At 40.6% G+C, this 19,497-nt stretch overlaps 1 protein-coding gene across 1 annotated transcript; it reads left to right on the top strand.

Annotated features, from left to right (window-relative positions):
• Positions 1-2,978: 2,978 nt before the first annotated feature.
• LOC139373891 (zinc finger protein 879-like) lies at positions 2,979-18,055 on the top strand. Its single transcript, XM_071114988.1, has 2 exons — positions 2,979-2,988; positions 16,669-18,055. Exons 1-2 carry the CDS (start codon positions 2,979-2,981, stop codon positions 17,679-17,681), a joined length of 1,023 nt encoding a protein of 340 aa, XP_070971089.1. The 3' UTR covers positions 17,682-18,055.
• The last annotated feature ends 1,442 nt before the right edge of the window (positions 18,056-19,497 follow it).

Genomic DNA, 19,497 nt, shown 5'->3' with positions numbered 1-19,497 from the left:
ATGCCAGGTAGTCCTCAGGCATGGTCCTATGGCTCAGGTCCTCTGAGATAGAGAAAGAAAGAAAGAGAGAATTAAAGAGAGCATACTTAAATTCACACAGGACTAATACTGTGGGTAATGGAGTCGCCAATGACTAGGGTTTTCAATTTGTCAGAGCTAATGGTGGGAGGCTTCGGCGTCTCAGACCCCGTAATGGGAGGAGTAGAGACCAGAGAATGCTCGACCTCAGACTCCAACTTGCTGCTTAATGGGGAAAACCGGTTGAAAGTTTCTGTCGGCTGAATGAGCGACACCGGTTGAGCGTTCCTACACCATTTCCCTCTAGAAGCCATGAGAAAGTTTCCGACTGCGGGGACTGTGCCAGGGGATTTATACTACTATCTGTACATACTGGTGGCACAGATGCTGTTTCATCCTTTCCTACACTGAAATGACCCTTTGCCTAACGATTGCGTCTGAAGCTGGGCTTGCAGCACAGCTATCCTCGTTCTCCTGTATATTATGAGTACAGCGACTGCAATTAGAAGGCATCATGTTAATGTTACTGCTTAGCTTCGGCTGGTGGAGGTCCTGACGAACCACGTCCAAGGGAAAAAACTGAGGGAAAAACTAAAAATATAAACGATAATTAGAAGTCTGATTACTTGGTTGGTATTCAGGGGACGAGGTACAGTATGTACTTAGGAGATGAATCTCTGATCTTAGCAGCGCCATTCTTACACCTCCACGTAATGTCACTGTGGTTCTTCGATGTTTCCCGATATTTTTTTTTCTGTGGGATATTTTGTCTAATTAACCTGGGTCAATGGAAACCTGCCTACTGATGTCATCTCTGGATCCTGCAGTGCAAACTAGACTCCACTGTCACAGGACCCAGTGACTGTAGATTTACAGTGTGGAAAGAGAGAGGCAAGCTGGATTTGTCTCCACTGTCAATCTGTCAACTCTGAATAGAATCTGAGATCAACCTCCTGGTCCTCCCCCTTGCATCCTACACCCCCTCCCGTTGTTACTGTGTGTATGAACACATTTTGAACAATTGCTTCCTAAAATTCTGTGGTGCTTACTAACACAATAGGAAAGGTTGTGGTAGACGTGGGCCATCATAGGTGAGTTCACAGGTCTTTCACTCTGAACATTCATATCAATAACTCACCCTGAAATGGACCATCAATACCAGAGTTCTACAAGACTATTTACATAATCAACTGCATTTCAACAGCCTGATCCTCTATGTAGTCCCAGTAGTACAGTATATAAAGCTCTAACAATGGGGTGTTGAAAGGATTTGCAAGTTGGAAGGCCACCTCAATTCAAGAATAAATGTTCCATGTAGTGTCACTATTGTTTGGTCACCTCACCAGACCTCCATTTTGGTTGCTGCCTGTTTGACTAATCTATCTTCTATCCTTATTGAACCACATTGAAATAACACTGTGCAGTTAAACCAAGTGTATTCGTAATTTTGTTAAATTAAATGTACTTAAACATTTTTAATTGTGTTCACTCACTGAGTGCACTTTCATTGAGGGAGTTTTATTACACTGGCCAGGGTTGAACCGGGCAATGGCCCGTCATGTCATTGGAAAAAGCGGGGAGGGAGGAGCTCCCATCTCAAATCAAACAATAATCTTTGCCGCTCTGTCAAATTTTCCACACTCACAAAAAGCTAATTTCTCTCAAATGTTGTGCAACATCCTTGTTAGTGAGCATTTCTCCTTTGCCAAGATGATTGTATCAAGTGCAGTTAGTTTGCTTTCCGAATGCACTGTACATCGCTTATATGCTCGGTCTAACTGTGCATCTCTGAGCTGAGGTTATATCAATCATTTAATGCTAAGACATAGATTGTAAGATATGAGCTCCTTGTTCCTCAGCCTCTTAATAATTGCAGAACGGTAAACCTAGACACTTGCATCTTATAGTATTCCGAGTGGTGACAAAAGGTTCGCAACCTTGGCTATACCCACTGGATACAACTATAGGTCTGTAGCATTCACATAGTAATGGAGTCAGATTGATGAGTGTAGTTTATTATTGTTATATTCAACATAATGTCTGGATCATTTCCATCCACCTACATAATAGTGACTCATCCAGTTGATGGGATTTTCTATTTTTTCCAGCTACAATATCAGTTATTGTTAAATCTTGGTTCCAGTAGTTTTTCTAAGAGATTGTCAGTTGTATAGGTTTTCTGCAAGGTTTTCTATAGCTTACCTATCATATTAATATCATTTTCTGACTCAAATAGAATTCCCTCAAGATTGCTGTGATGTCCAAAAGATTCCAAATCAACATTGTGATATAAAACCTTTAAGTTGAGTGTATTTGAAGATATCTACATTGGTCCTTCCAAAATGGCTTTTTAGAGCTGTCACTGAGATACATGTATTTCCTATTACCACGTCTTTTACAGTTTCTATGCCTTTAGTTTTCCATGTGGACCAATTTATGGATGAATTCTGAAACGCTGTCCATACTGTGAAAACCTTACTTACAAGCCCTTAACCAACAATGCAGTTCAAGAAATAGAGTTAAGAAAATATTTACTAAGTAAACTAAAAGTAGAAAATAAAATAAAGTAACACAATAAAATAACAATAACAAGGCTATATACAGGGGGTTGTGTTTCTAGCACAGGAGGCTGCTGAGGAGAGAACGGCTCATAATATTGTCCGGAACGGAGCCAATGGAATGACATCAAACACCTGGAAACCATGGAAACCATGTTTCATCTATTGTAACATTCTACTAATTAACAGAGTCCACTAATTCCTGTGGTTTCTAGGGACTGATATTGATTCTTGTAGAATCCGTTTCATCTTCTTCCATATTGTTATTGTGTTTATAACTACGTTGTTCATGTTCTTAGCTTTTTATTTTGAATATAAACCCGTAAAATATTTTGGGGATGAACACGCATGTTTTCAATATGAACCAAACACCCATGGTTCCTCTTTAGTGCATTTAACTACATGTCGCAAGGTAAAGCCTTGAGTAGTGAGTTGATACAATTCCAAATCTGGAAGGTTAAAACCACCCTCAGATTTAGGAAGATGTGAAACTTTCCTTTTTACTCTATGAATTTTATTTGTCCATATACAGTGTTATGACAGTATACTTTTTAAAGAATGTGGGATAATTGGTATTATGGAAAATAAATACTAAAACTTTGGGAGCCATGCCATTCTTTAGAGGTTTACTCTACCTGCCAGATTGGGAAGATTATTCCATTTAAATACATCTGCTGTCATATTGTTAAGTAATGGAATAAAGTTGTCTTTATATCGTGTTTTGTTATCACTTATTAAGCATCCAAAGTATTTCATATTTTGTGGTCCAATATTGGTCAGGTACATCAGGAGATCATCTGTAAATACAGGTACATCAGGAGATCATCTGTAAATACAGGTACATCAGGAGATCATCTGTAAATACAGGTACATCAGGAGATCATCTGTAAATACAGGTACATCAGGAGATCATCTGTAAATACAGGTACATCAGGAGATCATCTGTAAATACAGGTACATCAGGAGATCATCTGTAAATAAGTGTATTTTATATTCATGTTTACCAATACTGATACCTGTTACGTTTGGGTCCTGGCTAATTCTTTCTGCAAGCGGTTCAACTGCCAGTGCAAAACAGGAGGGAGAGGGGGGACATCCCTGTCTTGTTGTAAAGGCTTCTAGGAGTAGTGGGTGGAGGAGTCAGGCACAGAGAGCAGGGTTAGTTCAAAACGTGGATCTTTATTCCAGGAACAGAGTAACGGTCACGCCAAACACAAGGGCGCATAAATACCAAGTCCAACAAACAGTACGAAACTGTCCGGGAAAACGGAATCCACAATAATCCACACACCATGAACAGAAAAACTGGTGCTCATGAAAAACTATCAGTGCTCATGTAGTAGCCTAAACCTATTGATGTTACATTGAGCTGGTTGAATGGCATATGAATGGCAGTCATCCAACATACTCTTATAGAAATAAGGCCGTGGTCATGCAAAAAAGAACGGACCTCCCTCTCTTAAACTCCACCGACCTCCACTGTTATTTACTAATGGGCTCCTGAAACCAGAACTAGCAAGATGTCAGCCTCCATGAACAGGCATATGCAACCGTGAGTAGATAAAGTTCAAAACAACGGTCGGCCATCTTGGAGGCTGTCTCTAGTTCTTATTATAACTAACCGCATTGTGGACTTCCACCATTTTAATGTAGTCAACTGTGTGGGACTTCCCAAATTCATTGGCTGATCCCTCCTGGTGACTCCGTTGGAGTCATGTCCAACTGGGTCATCAGTAGGGATAAACCAATTGCGAAGAAGAAAATGTACCACTTCAAATGGTGAATTGGCAGATTCGATTATTTATTTTACATTTTATTTAACCAGGCAAGTCAGTTAAGAACAAATTCTTATTTTCAATGACGGCCTAGGAACAGTGGGTTAACTGCCTGTTCAGGGGCAGAACGACAGATTTGTACCTTGTCAGCTGGGGGATTTGAACTTGCAACCTTTCGGTTACTAGTCCAATGCTCTAACCACTAGGCTACCCTGCCGCCCCTGCCCCCGCTGAGCCACAGGGCATCGTTTTATGGCCTGTGATGTAAACGGTAAACAGGCAAATGCGGCAAGGGAGGAATCGCTCTTCTCCAATAGAACAGTAATCTGTGCCTTTCTGTCCTTTAGTCAACAAAGTGCATCATCCAGAAACATATATCTCTTTCCATTAAATATTTGTTAGAATTTTTTTCATGTGAAAACACAGAATCCTGCTCATTGCGCCAAGTGCTTAATTACATCACTTTTGTTTTTGAGGAGACTTCTCTGTGGGCTTTGAATGTGGCACCTGGCTCCCATCTGGAAGGCAACCCAGTTCCAAAACGAATGACATCAATTTTCACCTCCTTGCAAAAACACGCCTATCCGGGAGCCCAGGCCAGATTAATTGAATCCCCTCAATGCCGCTGCGTATTCTGTCACAGACGTTATAATTACACAGATACAAAGATGAGCCCTCTATCCATCTCTATGGACTTGCACCATTGTTCAGAATAAAGAAAGCAGCAGATGTGAAGACGATCATTTTTGTTTCCGTTTCTATGTATTACTACAGGTTGGTAATAGCACGTTTACACTTCCTAATATCGACAGAACATGTCATAACATGATAGGTAACAAATCCGTCAAGGGATTACCAGATTTTGTGTTATTTCTGTGTCGTGATGAAAACGATTTTTACAAGTCATATAACTTGAGATTTGGGGTTTGTCTGAGTTAATGTACACAATTTCGTCAAGGTAATTTAAAAATAATCTATTTATTTGAGATTTCTGAGTTCATTTTATATGGTTCTTGGTTGTGTAAAAAATAACTCTCACGAGCTGGTAAAATGGCGGCGACCGCTGTCTGCGTTTTAACGTCCAGACAGAAGACAGTGGACCCGATCATATATTTATGTAGTTGGTGCAGTATATTAACTAATATACATTTGTTCTAACTTATACCGTTATTTATTCGTTTACAATTGTACAATTTATGCTCCCCTCATATATAAACCACGTACAGAAGATGGTTTACTGCCTACTGTACATAGTAAAATGGTGCGCGCCAAATTTTAGTTCACATTTTGGTATGGCAAACGGCTGTGAGGATTTTTCTTCAATATTAATCAGATATGATCACAATTACAATCTTTAGAGAATGCAAATCTCATTTAATGTATGGAAAAACGTATTTGAGTGAACATTATCAAGCCAGCAGCAGGTGAAACAGAACCTGAATTATCTCCCCATCTCCCTGGTTTTATCTAGCTGCTATCACTGTCTAGGTTTAGGATAATTAGCCCATACCAGTGACAAACTTGGCTATGTTATTGATACATGGCAGGACCAAACAAAGGTTAGCTCACTTATTTTGTCAGCTAGAAAGAAACGGACACAAATGTATTCAGAATAGGAGCAAGCTAAGGTTGGCTGATGCCTCTTCAACAAGAAACTGTGACAACATTGACCCTAAACTCCCAAAATAAACTTTCCCATTGAGCAAAATCCACAATCCACCCCTCTAAAGAAAACCTGGCTCCTGAACTACTCCAAAATGCCAACCGATCCACGATGGAATACATGGCCACATTTTGGTTTAGCAAACCATCCATCCACACACACACACACACACACACACACACACACACACACACACACACACACACACACACACACACACACACAGTTTCGACCCCAGCCACAGGGCCTCTATACAGAGCCATGCCGAGACCTTTTGGGAAGCATGTGCTCAAGCTAAAAAAGGGCAGCCCCCCCAAAAAAATAATTCCCAGCAGCTTTGGTCACAGACTCATAGAGTACCTAGTCGTTAGAGTGTTGGGCCAGTAACCGAAAGGTTGCTGGATCGAATCCCTGAGCTGACAAGGAAAACATTTGTCGTTCTGCCCCTGAGCAAGGCATTTTAAACCCACTGTTCCCCGGGCGCCGATGATGTGGATGTCAATTTAAGGCAGCCCCCCCGCACCTCTCTGATTCAGAGGGGTTGGGTTAAATTTGGAAGACACATTTCAGTTGAAGGCATTCAGTTGTACAACTGACTAGGTGTCCCCCTGTCATTTCCTAATACCCATAAAGCCTAGCAGTCAAACGTGAAATGGTTCCAAATCATTTTCCCACCATTCATTTTTCCCATAGGGGATTTTAGAAACACTTAAAATAAGGGCTGCGTTTCACGTAGACTTATCCCGGCGTAACATTTTGATAACATGAAATACCCCCCCCCCCCCTCCAAAAAAGAAGCACTAATTAGCTTCTAATGTGGCTATCATAAAGAACTACAAATTCCATGTTGATCTGGATGAGACTGCCAGAAGTGAGGAAAAAGTAAGAATATCTGGATTAACTATTTAACGTTAGCTAAATGTATTAATGAATAAATTGGCTACATTTATTTAAATGACCAATTCTGTGTACCGTCTTGTGCAAGTTTTAAATTGACATAATACCTGTTAGCAAAAGGTGTCAGCTCGAGATGACGTGCAGGCGCTTGCAGGGAATTGTAGTTTTTCATGATGTCTACGTTGACGCTAATTAGCATTTTCAAATCTGAGAGGAAATAGAGCCAAATATATTGGAGGGAAAAAAAGTTGCCTCGTCCGAGAGAGATTTACATGGTTATTAATAAATCCACTATGATCTGGCCACAGTTCCTGACATTGTACAGCTCTTATTCTGTAATTTCTGGATTTTTAAAAATTATTTCTGGTTTTCTGTGACTTCATCCAAATTGTGTTCTTATTCAGACTCTTGAAATATTTTCTCTATACAGGCAAAATGTTCCCACAACATGGGAATGTAATTCCGCTCCTTTGTAAAGACAGCAAATAAATGTTGTGTATGTATGGTACATGTTCTTTATGTGCCCTTCAATACACATGAATGACACGAATCCTAATAGAAATCCCCTATGGATTGGAACCATTTCCTTTCTTGACCGCTAGGTTTTATGGGTATTATGACACCAACACTGTGGGGCTCTATTGAGCTATTATTACAAGGGGAAAACATCACCATCTGAGGAGTAAAGTATTCAGATAAACTATTTAGAACAGGAAATGCATTGAGGTTTAAAAAGGCTTCTGAATTCCAGTCAAAATAGAAGATTGTAAAAACTTACTGTGGCCTACCATGACTATATCCAACCCAACTCCATTTGTTGCCACTATCATGTATCCTACCATGACTATATCCAACCCAACTCTATGTGTTGCCACTATCGTGTATCCTACCATGACTAAATCCAACCCAACTCCATTTGTTGCCACTATCGTGTATCCTACCATGACTATATCCAACCCAACTCCATTTGTTACCACTATCATGTATCCTACCATGAATATATATAACCAACCCAACTCCATTTGTTACCACTATCATGTATCCTACCATGAATATATATAACCAACCCAACTCCATTTGTTACCACTATCATGTATCCTACCATGACTATATCCAACCCAACTCCATTTGTTGCCACTATCATGTATCCTACCATGAATATATATAACCAACCCAAATCCATTTGTTGCCACTATCATGTATCCTACCATGACTATATCCAACCCAACTCTGTGTTGCCACTATCATGTATCCTACCATGACTATATCCAACCCAACTCCATGTTGCCACTATCATGTATCTTACCATGACTATATCCAACCCAACTCCATGTTGCCACTATCATGTATCCTACCATTACTATATCCAACCCAACTCCATTTGTTGCCACTTTAATGTATCCTACCATGACTATATCCAACCCAACTCCATTTGTTGCCACTATCATGTATCCTACCATGACTATATCCAACCCAACTCCATTTGTTGCCACTATCATGTATCCTACCATGACTATATCCAACCCAACTCCATTTGTTGCCACTATCATGTATCCTACCATGACTATATCCAACCCAACTCCATTTGTTGCCACTATCATGTATCATACCATGACTATATCCAACCCAACTCCATTTGTTGCCACCATCATGTATCCTACCATGACTATATCCAACCAAACTCCATTTGTTGCCACTATCATGTATCCCAGTGGTTTGCAAACTTTTTTGACCTGTGACCCACAACAAGGAGTGGTACAATATTGTGCAATATGCATGCACACGCCAACATGAGTGCACAATTGCTACGCAAATGTAAGCTGTCATTACAGCCATAAAATGCAAGCTAGGCTACAGAAACAAACTGCGTTTTACACCTGCATTTGGAGCTGAAAGTCATTCATGTTAGCAGGCAATATCATGTCACTTCTCTAGACTCTAGAGCAGAATCAACTAGGGATAGATCATGTCACTTCTCTAGAGTCTAGAGCAGAATCAACTAGGGATATATCATGTCACTTCTCTGGAGGCCAGAGCAGAATTAACTAGGGATATATCATGTCACTTCTCTGGAGTCTAGAGCAGAATCAACTAGGGATATATCATGTCACTTCTCTGGAGTCTAGAGCAGAATCAACTAGGGATATATCATGTCACTTCTCTGGAGTCCAGAGCAGAATCAGCTACTTGTAGCAGAGGAGGTGGCAGGATCAGATGGAAAGCATGTGCTGTCTACACCAGCCATCACTGTGGAGGGCAGCCTGTCTGCAGAGTGCATATGCTTGTTGCCAACCGGGTACTGTGGAGGGCAGCCTGCCTGCAGAGTGCATATGCTTGTTGCCAGCCGGGTAGCCCTGTTCTTCCAAACAAATATCATAATAAATTCTCCATGTTAAATCTTCATCCTATGATATTGAAGGCAGTGTGATGTAACAGCTGCTTATCTATAGACATATAGCCAGTAGGCACCCAAATAAGGCCTGTATGAAATGGGAAAATTATCAATCAAATCACAGAGTTTTGGCAAAGATGAGTCAGTAGTAGAGATGAGTCAGTAGTAGAGATGAGTCAGTAGTAGAGATGAGTTGGTAGGTAGTAGAGATGAGTCGGTAGTAGAGATGAGTAGGTAGGTAGTAGAGATGAGTAGGTAGGTAGATGAGATGAGCCGGTAGTAGAGATGAGCCGGTAGTAGAGATGAGCCGGTAGTAGAGATGAGTCAGTAGTAGAGATGAGTCGGTAGTAGAGATGAGTAGGTAGGTAGATGAGACGAGTCGGTAGGTAGTAGAGATGAGCCGGTAGTAGAGATGAGCCGGTAGTAGAGATGAGCCGGTAGTAGAGATGAGTAGGTAGGTAGTAGAGATGAGTCAGTAGTAGAGATGAGTCAGTAGTAGAGATGAGTTGGTAGGTAGTAGAGATGAGTCAATAGGTAGTAGAGATGAGTCAGTAGTAGAGATGAGTCAGTAGTAGAGATGAGTCGGTAGTAGAGATGAGTAGGTAGGTAGTAGAGATGAGCCGGTAGTAGAGATGAGCCGGTAGGTAGTAGAGATGAGCCGGTAGTAGAGATGAGTAGGTAGGTAGTAGAGATGAGTAGGTAGGTAGTAGAGATGAGTAGGTAGGTAGTAGAGATGAGTCAGTAGTAGAGATGAGTAGGTAGGTAGTAGAGATGAGTCAGTAGTAGAGATGAGTCGGTAGTAGAGATGAGTCAGTAGTAGAGATGAGTAGGTAGGTAGTAGAGATGAGTCAGTAGTAGAGATGAGTAGGTAGGTAGTAGAGATGAGTCAGTAGTAGAGATGAGTAGGTAGGTAGTAGAGATGAGCCAGTAGTAGAGATGAGTAGGTAGGTAGTAGAGATGAGTCAGTAGTAGAGATGAGTAGGTAGGTAGTAGAGACGAGTCGGTAGGTAGTAGAGATGAGTCGGTAGTAGAGATGAGTCGGTAGTAGAGATGAGTAGGTAGGTAGTAGAGATAAGTCAGTAGTAGAGATGAGTAGGTAGGTAGTAGAGATGAGCCGGTAGTAGAGATGAGTAGGTAGGTAGTAGAGATGAGTCAGTAGTAGAGATGAGTCGGTAGGTAGTAGAGATGAGTAGGTAGGTAGTAGAGATGAGTCAGTAGTAGAGATGAGTAGGTAGGTAGTAGAGATGAGTCGGTAGTAGAGATGAGTAGGTAGGTAGTAGAGATGAGTAGGTAGGTAGTAGAGATGAGTAGGTAGTAGAGATGAGCCAGTAGTAGAGATGAGTAGGTAGGTAGTAGAGATGAGTCAGTAGTAGAGATGAGTAGGTAGGTAGTAGAGATGAGTCAGTAGTAGAGATGAGTAGGTAGGTAGTAGAGATGAGTCAGTAGTAGAGATGAGTAGGTAGGTAGTAGAGATGAGTCAGTAGTAGAGATGAGTAGGTAGGTAGTAGAGATGAGTAGGTAGGTAGTAGAGATGAGTCAGTAGTAGAGATGAGTAGGTAGGTAGTAGAGATGAGTCAGTAGTAGAGATGAGTAGGTAGGTAGTAGAGATGAGTAGGTAGGTAGTAGAGATGAGTCGGTAGTAGAGATGAGTAGGTAGGTAGTAGAGATGAGTAGGTAGGTAGTAGAGATGAGTAGGTAGTAGAGATGAGTAGGTAGGTAGTAGAGATGAGTCAGTAGTAGAGATGAGTAGGTAGGTAGTAGAGATGAGTCAGTAGTAGAGATGAGTAGGTAGGTAGTAGAGATGAGTCAGTAGTAGAGATGAGTAGGTAGGTAGTAGAGATGAGTCAGTAGTAGAGATGAGTAGGTAGGTAGTAGAGATGAGCCAGTAGTAGAGATGAGTAGGTAGGTAGTAGAGATGAGTAGGTAGGTAGTAGAGATGAGTCAGTAGTAGAGATGAGTAGGTAGGTAGTAGAGATGAGTAGGTAGGTAGTAGAGATGAGTCAGTAGGTAGTAGAGATGAGTAGGTAGGTAGTAGACATGAGTCAGTAGTAGAGATGAGTCGGTAGGTAGTAGAGATGAGTCAGTAGTAGAGATGAGTAGGTAGGTAGTAGAGATGAGTAGGTAGGTAGTAGAGATGAGTAGGTAGGTAGAAGAGATGAGTAGGTAGGTAGTAGAGATGAGTAGGTAGGTAGTAGAGATGTGTCAGTAGTAGAGATGAGTCGGTAGGTAGTAGAGATGAGTCAGTAGTAGAGATGAGTCAGTAGTAGAGATGAGTAGGTAGGTAGTAGAGATGAGTCAGTAGTAGAGATGAGTAGGTAGGTAGTAGAGATGAGTAGGTAGGTAGTAGAGATGAGTAGGTAGTAGAGATGAGTAGGTAGGTAGTAGAGATGAGCCGGTAGTAGAGATGAGTAGGTAGGTAGTAGAGATGAGTCAGTAGTAGAGATGAGTCAGTAGTAGAGATGAGTCAGTAGTAGAGATGAGTAGGTAGGTAGTAGAGATGAGTCAGTAGTAGAGATGAGTCAGTATAGTAGAGATGAGTAGGTAGGTAGTAGAGATGAGTCAGTAGTAGAGATGAGTCAGTAGTAGAGATGAGTAGGTAGGTAGATGAGATGAGTAGGTAGGTAGTAGAGATGAGTAGGTAGGTAGTAGAGATGAGTAGGTAGGTAGTAGAGATGAGTAGGTAGTAGGGATGAGTAGGTAGGTAGTAGAGATGAGTCGGTAGTAGAGATGAGTAGGTAGGTAGTAGAGATGAGTCAGTAGTAGAGATGAGTAGGTAGGTAGTAGAGATGAGTCAGTAGTAGAGATGAGTCAGTAGTAGAGATGAGTAGGTAGGTAGAAGAGATGAGTAGGTAGGTAGTAGAGATGAGTAGGTAGGTAGTAGAGATGAGTCAGTAGTAGAGATGAGTAGGTAGGTAGTAGAGATGACTCAGTAGTAGAGATGAGTCAGTAGTAGAGATGAGTCAGTAGTAGAGATGAGCCGGTAGTAGAGATGAGTAGGTAGGTAGTAGAGATGAGTAGGTAGGTAGTAGAGATGAGTCAGTAGTAGAGATGAGTAGGTAGGTAGTAGAGATGAGTATGTAGGTAGTAGAGATGAGTCAGTAGTAGAGATGAGTAGGTAGGTAGTAGAGATGAGCCGGTAGTAGAGATGAGTCAGTAGTAGAGATGAGTAGGTAGGTAGTAGAGATGAGTCAGTAGTAGAGATGAGTAGGTAGGTAGTAGAGATGAGTCAGTAGTAGAGATGAGTCAGTAGTAGAGATGAGTAGGTAGGTAGTAGAGATGAGTCAGTAGTAGAGATGAGTAGGTAGGTAGTAGAGATGAGTAGGTAGGTAGATGAGACGAGTAGGTAGGTAGTAGAGATGAGCCGGTAGTAGAGATGAGTCAGTAGTAGAGGTAGTAGAGATGAGCCGGTAGTAGAGATGAGCCGGTAGTAGTGATGAGCCGGTAGTAGAGATGAGTAGGTAGGTAGAAGAGACGAGTCGGTAGGTAGTAGAGATGAGTAGGTAGGTAGTAGAGATGAGTCAGTAGTAGAGATGAGTCAGTAGTAGAGGTAGTAGAGATGAGTCGGTAGTAGAGATGAGTCGGTAGTAGAGATGAGTAGGGGTCAGCTGACAGAGGAATGGATGAGACTGAGGCAGGAATTCCTTTAACCATAAAGTGGTGTATTTACTGGGTAGTCTGTGTTGCATCACAAAGGAAACAGAATAACATGTATCCAATCAAATTCATAATCACAAAGACCCAATCATAACAATCATTCATTATTAACATAATTAGGTAATTCAGCAATTCAGTTCAATAAGAAGTCAATAGGAATCATCCTTGAGTCATTTAGGCTCGTAACTATTCATCATAATCATGAGAAGAATATACATAATTCAATCAGTGATCGGTAATTCAGTCTATAATCCCCATCAGTTTGATATCAGAATCGATCAGTTCAGCAAACAATGACGTTTCATATTTCATCCTTTCAAGTTTGTCCTCATATGTACATGTCATTTCATTACATATTAACATACATATATCGATGACATAACTGGCCTGTGATGATCTGAGCGCCGTGATCATTGGCCATTTACATTACACAATATGTTTGAAGCGTGCGCTCCAAGCCGCGTTCCGCTGTAATAACTATAAACAATAACTGATGGCCCGCTCTCCCGATCGCAACGGATAGTTCAGATGAAAGGTAACACATTCGGTGGATTTACTGACGCACAGAACGTCTGGATTAGACGGAGTTAAAGAAGAGGAAGCAGCGAGCTCGGTCGATGGCGATTTCCTCCTTTTAATGAGTTGAGATCTGTCGGACATTTCCACCTGACCTAATTAAAGCGCCCCTGGCCCAGCTGAGCAAGTGGCCATGAATTAAAGGATTCTTCCACCAACGCCTTTTGTACAGTCATTGATCAACAATCAAGACGTGCAACGTTTTGGTTCTGAAGCATGGATGAGAATGTATAAAAGACTTGCGGGCAGTGGATTCAGAACAACAACAAAAAAACATATTACACACACCACCGCCGAAAAGTGCATTTTGGACACTGGAAGGGCAAAAGGGAATGTGCTCTGCAGAGGGAGAGCCATTTCTGTGCACGTACCTGTCTCTATACGTAAACATTAATCTCCATCGTGACCAAAACTAGCTACTAACATCTAGCAGACATGTTACTTCAGCGTTAATCGTTGTGGTTAGGTTTAAAAATCACATTAAGAAGAGATGGCCAAGTTGATTTAGATGGAACACGTGAGCTGAATGCGGTAGCTCTGTAGTTAGCTAGCCTTAGCATAGTAAACTAGCACTGCCACTTACCCGGTGAAACTATAATGCTCTGTCTCTGCTGCTACTGGCTGTTTGTGATACTTTCTGACCACGTTGTTGGTATGGACAGCATCCAATTTGAAAAGTAACGTTGTGCTGAAGCCCTCCTTCCATTGTTGATAGCCATGAAAGTTAAATGTCCCCCGCAGATTGACGAGTAGATGTCCAATTCGCCCGCATTGTGGCCACAAATGTATCCTACTTTTTAAAGCGTTTCATTTGCGTGGCCATTGAGAAAATCACATTTGCACAGCAAGTGTTGCTACAACCTGCTACCACACAAAGCTTGGCCATCTTGATGAATAAACATGCAATTGCTATCTAGCTCTATCCATAATACTAACCCACACGGTTGTTTTGTTTACCCACGAGGACAGCGCATTCAGACAGTATTCAGACCCTTTTTCTTTTCCCACATTTTGTTACGTTACAGCCGTATTCTAAAATGGATTCAATAAAATGTTTTCCGCATCAATCTACACACAATACCCCATAATGACATCACAATACCCCATAATGACATCACAATACCCCATAATGACATCACAATACCCCATAATGACATCACAATACCCCATAATGACATCACAATACCCCATAATGACATCACAATACCCCATAATGACATCACAATACCCCATAATGACATCGCAATACCCCATAATGACATCGCAATACCCCATAATGACATCACAATACCCCATAATGACATCACAATACCCCATAATGACATCACAATACCCCATAATGACATCACAATACCCCATAATGACATCACAATACCCCATAATGACATCACAATACCCCATAATGACATCACAATACCCCATAATGACATCACAATACCCCATAATGACATCACAATACCCCATAATGACATCACAATACCCCATAATGACATCACAATACCCCATAATGACATCACAATACCCCATAATGACAAAGCGAAACAGGTTTTGAAACATTTTTTTGCAAATGTAAAATCAAGAAATAACAGAAATACCTTATTTGGGTACATATTCAGACCCTTTGCTATGAGACTCGAAATTGAGCTCAGGTGCATCCTGTTTCCATTGATCATCCTTGAGATGTTTCTACAACTTGAGTGGAGTCCACCTGGGGTCAATTTAATGCATTGGACATGATTTGGAAAAGCATATGCCTATTTATATAAGGTCCCACAGTTGACAGTGCATGTCAGAGCAAAAGCCAAGCCATTTGGTAGAAGGAATTGTCCGTAGAGCGCCGAGACAGTAGTTGATATAGTAATAATTTAGGCTAATAATATAACTCAATCTCTGTTTGCAAAAAAAGACTGTTCAATGCATGGCTGAGCACGTAGGTCCATAGAATAGGCGAGCTATATCAGATACGTTTCTTAGGAATTTGATGTATGACATTTACTTTAACTTTTTACTTTCACTCAAGTATGAATATTTAGTACTTTTTCCACCACTGACCAATGGTTTTTGAGTTAAACAATACAGTGTAGACAAGGTTATTCAGTAAAATAGTACATAGTGCTCCCTACAACATACTGTAACCTTGAACTAGATGGTTTGTGATTAATTTATGCATTATTTGAATGTAGGAAATCTACTATAGGTTAAGTGCACTTACGTTGTGTAATTTAACGTGTGCACTCGTCTAATGTGAATGAATGTTGTCAATGCTTAGCTACTTGAGCTGTTGAAATGAGATAGTTGAAAAATGAAATATATATTTTTTAGAATAAGAAAGTGCCAGAACTGTCAAGAAAATAACTTTTGTGTCAGTTTCTCTTTATTACTACAGACCGACTCAGATTAAGTCTGAGGCCGGTAACATCAACAGTGAGGACAAACCCAGCCTGCCTCTCTCCTTCCGCACTTGAGTCCAAGCCTACCTGATTGTGACAGTGGAGCCCAGTTTACACTGCAGGATCCAGAGATGGCATCAGTGAAGCTGGAAGACTGCAGTCAAACACTGGAGCTGAATGTCAACATTAAAGATGAAGAAGAGGAGGAGAAGATTGGGACATCTGTTAGTCATGGTAAGAGCAGGTTCTATCTCTCTATGAGTTATCTTCATAAGCTAGACCTCCATAAGCTATCACCCAGTCTATTGCTACGTAGTATTCTGTAATTCTGACTCACACATGACCCCTGACATTCTATTGCTTGTGTAGTTCATTCCAACTTCCCACTGTGCATGAAATGTTACAGTATAACTGTTTCATGATGAACTGTTTCAGTGAGAAGGTAGATGTTACTTCATTCTACTGAGACTTGCATAGTTTGACACTAGTATTGTCAGAATTTGCTTGATTAAATTCCAGTTATTTCAGGAAGATCACTGAAATTACAATTCTCTTCAATGCCTTTCAAAGAGGAACATTTGAAATAGAAATTTGGTTTATTTGAATTGACTAATTAAAAATTGAATTGACCCCAACCCTGGTAGTTACTAACCCTTGTGATAATGAGTGGAGGATGATATGGCATGTATACATTTGACATGAATATCACACCAACTGACTGGTTCTTCTGATGTTGTTCACACAGGAGACCATGTTGAGACATCTACATCCAGAGAGCAACAGCAGGAAGATCACAGAGCTAAGAAGTCTCACCACTGCCCACATTGTGAGGAGATTTTCCCATTTCTATCAAAGCTAAAAATACACCTACAAATACACACAGGAGAGAAGCCTTATTCCTGCACTGACTGTGGGACGCACTTCACAACATCAAAGGCTCTGACAGTTCATCAGAGAGTGCACACTGGAGAGAAGCCTTACTCCTGCTCTGACTGTGGGAAGAGTTTCTCAGGATTGGGTCACTTAAAAAGACACCAACGTATACACACAGGAGAGAAGCCTTACTCCTGCTCTGACTGTGGGAAGAGTTTCTCGCAACAGAGCAGCTTAAACTCGCACAAACATATACACACGGGAGAGAAGCCTTACTACTGCTCTGACTGTGGAAAATGCTTCACAGCATCATTTGAGTTAAAAGTTCATCAGAGGACACACACAGGAGAGAAGCCTTACTACTGCTCTGACTGTGGGATGAGTTTCTCTCAACAGAGCAGCTTAAAGTCACACCAACGTATACACACAGGAGAGAAGCCTTACTCCTGCTCTGATTGTGGGAAGAGTTTCTCTCATCAAAGCAGCTTAAAATCACACCAACATATACATAAAGCAGAGAAGCCTTACTCCTGCTCTGACTGTGGGAAGTACTTCACAACATCAGCTGAGCTAAAAGTTCACCAGAGAACACACACAGGAGAGAAGCCTTACTGCTGCTCTGACTGTGGGAAGAGTTTCTCTCAACAGAGCAACTTAAAAACACACCAACTTATACATACAGGAGAGAAGCCTTTCTCATGCTCTGACTGTGTGAAGTGCTTCACAACATCATCTGAGCTAAAAGTTCACCGGAGAACACACACGGGAGAGAAGCCTTACTCCTGCTCTGACTGTGGGAAGAGTTTCTCTCAACAGAGCAACTTAATAACACACCAACGTATACATAAAGGAAAGAAGCCTCATCAGTTCTCTCAGGCCAGTTAAGATTAGTCACTCCATCACTTCATTCTCATCTCATAAAGGAAGTGGTAACAGTGAATTTGATAACATTACGAGAGAGTAACACACTGTTGTAATCCTATTGTTTCTCACTGTGAGAACTGTGCAGAGAAAAGGGAGCATTATAGAACATTAGCCTCTCTTTACTTTACTGATCAGTATTCACCTTGTCAGTTCCAGTGTGTTTTGTTAGCTTCTACTGTAAAGATATTGAGATTACCTTGGATTTGCCCTTATCGTTGAAAACCCTCTGAGAGATCTCTTGTTAAAACAATGGAGGGAGGTACTGCTTCCCTCTGCAGTTTTCTGTTGGAATGAGTTAGTAGACACAACATGTGTCAGATAGAGATGGTGTGATGATCAGTTTTCTGTGGGAATGAGTTAGTAGACACAACATGTGTCAGATAGAGATGGTGTGATGATCAGTTTTCTGTGGGAATGAGTTAGTAGACACATGTCAGATAGAGATGATGTGATGATCAGTTTTCACCTTTAGTTTGGGTGGATACTTTTATTCCTACTAAATGTTTTTTGTTTAATGATACACAGGTTATAAAACAAATGGGTTTATTAAATTGTCTTTTAAAACTAGATTCACTATTTTTGTCATTGATGATTAATGTATTTGGATAACTGCAATGAATGTCATTGAATTACTACTGAAAAATAAATGTTCTACATACATTTTTGCTGGTCAACCTCTGGGTTATCTTTACAGAAAATACAATGTTTTTGTTGGCATTCAAAATATATTTACATGAATCTACTCAACAGCATGTCAATGCACCTTTACACATCACCACGGGGACAAGCCACTTTACTAGCCACCAGTATTTTTCTACAATGCATACAAATATATGGTAATCAGTATAAAGGACTTACATGTTTTCTTATGTAAAACCAGTTAAATAAAATGAAAAATGCATTTGTCTATTTTCATTTTCAATAGTTTTATAAGGTGCCACAGTCCACAGCATTACCACAACAATTCAAGAATGGCCCACTTACTATTGGGGAATTAGAATTCAAGAATTCATTTAATGTGCATTTTGGGACAAAGTAGCTCCCGTGTTTACACATGACAACACATATGCCACTTAATTCAGTGCTTCCTAGTTCCATGTATCAAACAGTTATTTCAGTTATACTAAAATCTGTCAAATCTGTAGGATCCCTGCTGTTTACAAGGTGCACCTGTGTAATGATCATGCTGTTTAAATCAGCTTCAGGTGGATGGATTATCTTGGCAAAGGAGAAATGCTCACTAAAAGGGATGTAACCAAATTTGTGCACAAAAGTTGAGAGAAATAAGCTTTTTGTGCATGTAGAACATTTCTTAAAATGTTTACATGTTGCGCTTATATTTTTGTTCAGTATAGTCTGAACATGTAAACTTTTTTTATGGAAAAGAAATGAATGTTTCTGGTCGATGCACCTAGCTGCCTTGTTGACAACATAACAGAGAGGCAAAGATTACTGTTTGGAGGGCTCCTCCCTCCCTGCTTTTTGCACTCAGTGAGAGCACACAATTACAAATGTTTTAAGTACTATTAATTTAACAAAATGATGAATATGCTTGGGTTGATTGCACAATGTTATTTCAATACGGTTCAATAAGGATAGAGGATAGATTAGTGAAACAGGGAGAAACCAGAATGGAGGTCTGGTGAGGTGACCAAACAATAGTGACACTACATGGGTCATTCATTCTTGAACTGAGATGGCCTTCCACCTTGCAAACCCTTTCATAAACCCCATTGTTAGAGTTTAATATACTGTATCCCCAGTACTATATTGAGCA

The sequence above is a fragment of the Oncorhynchus clarkii genome, chromosome 18 (assembly GCF_045791955.1).
Source record: "Oncorhynchus clarkii lewisi isolate Uvic-CL-2024 chromosome 18, UVic_Ocla_1.0, whole genome shotgun sequence".
Classification (NCBI taxonomy): Eukaryota; Metazoa; Chordata; class Actinopteri; order Salmoniformes; family Salmonidae; genus Oncorhynchus; species Oncorhynchus clarkii.
This window is presented reverse-complemented; position numbering and strand designations above follow the sequence as displayed.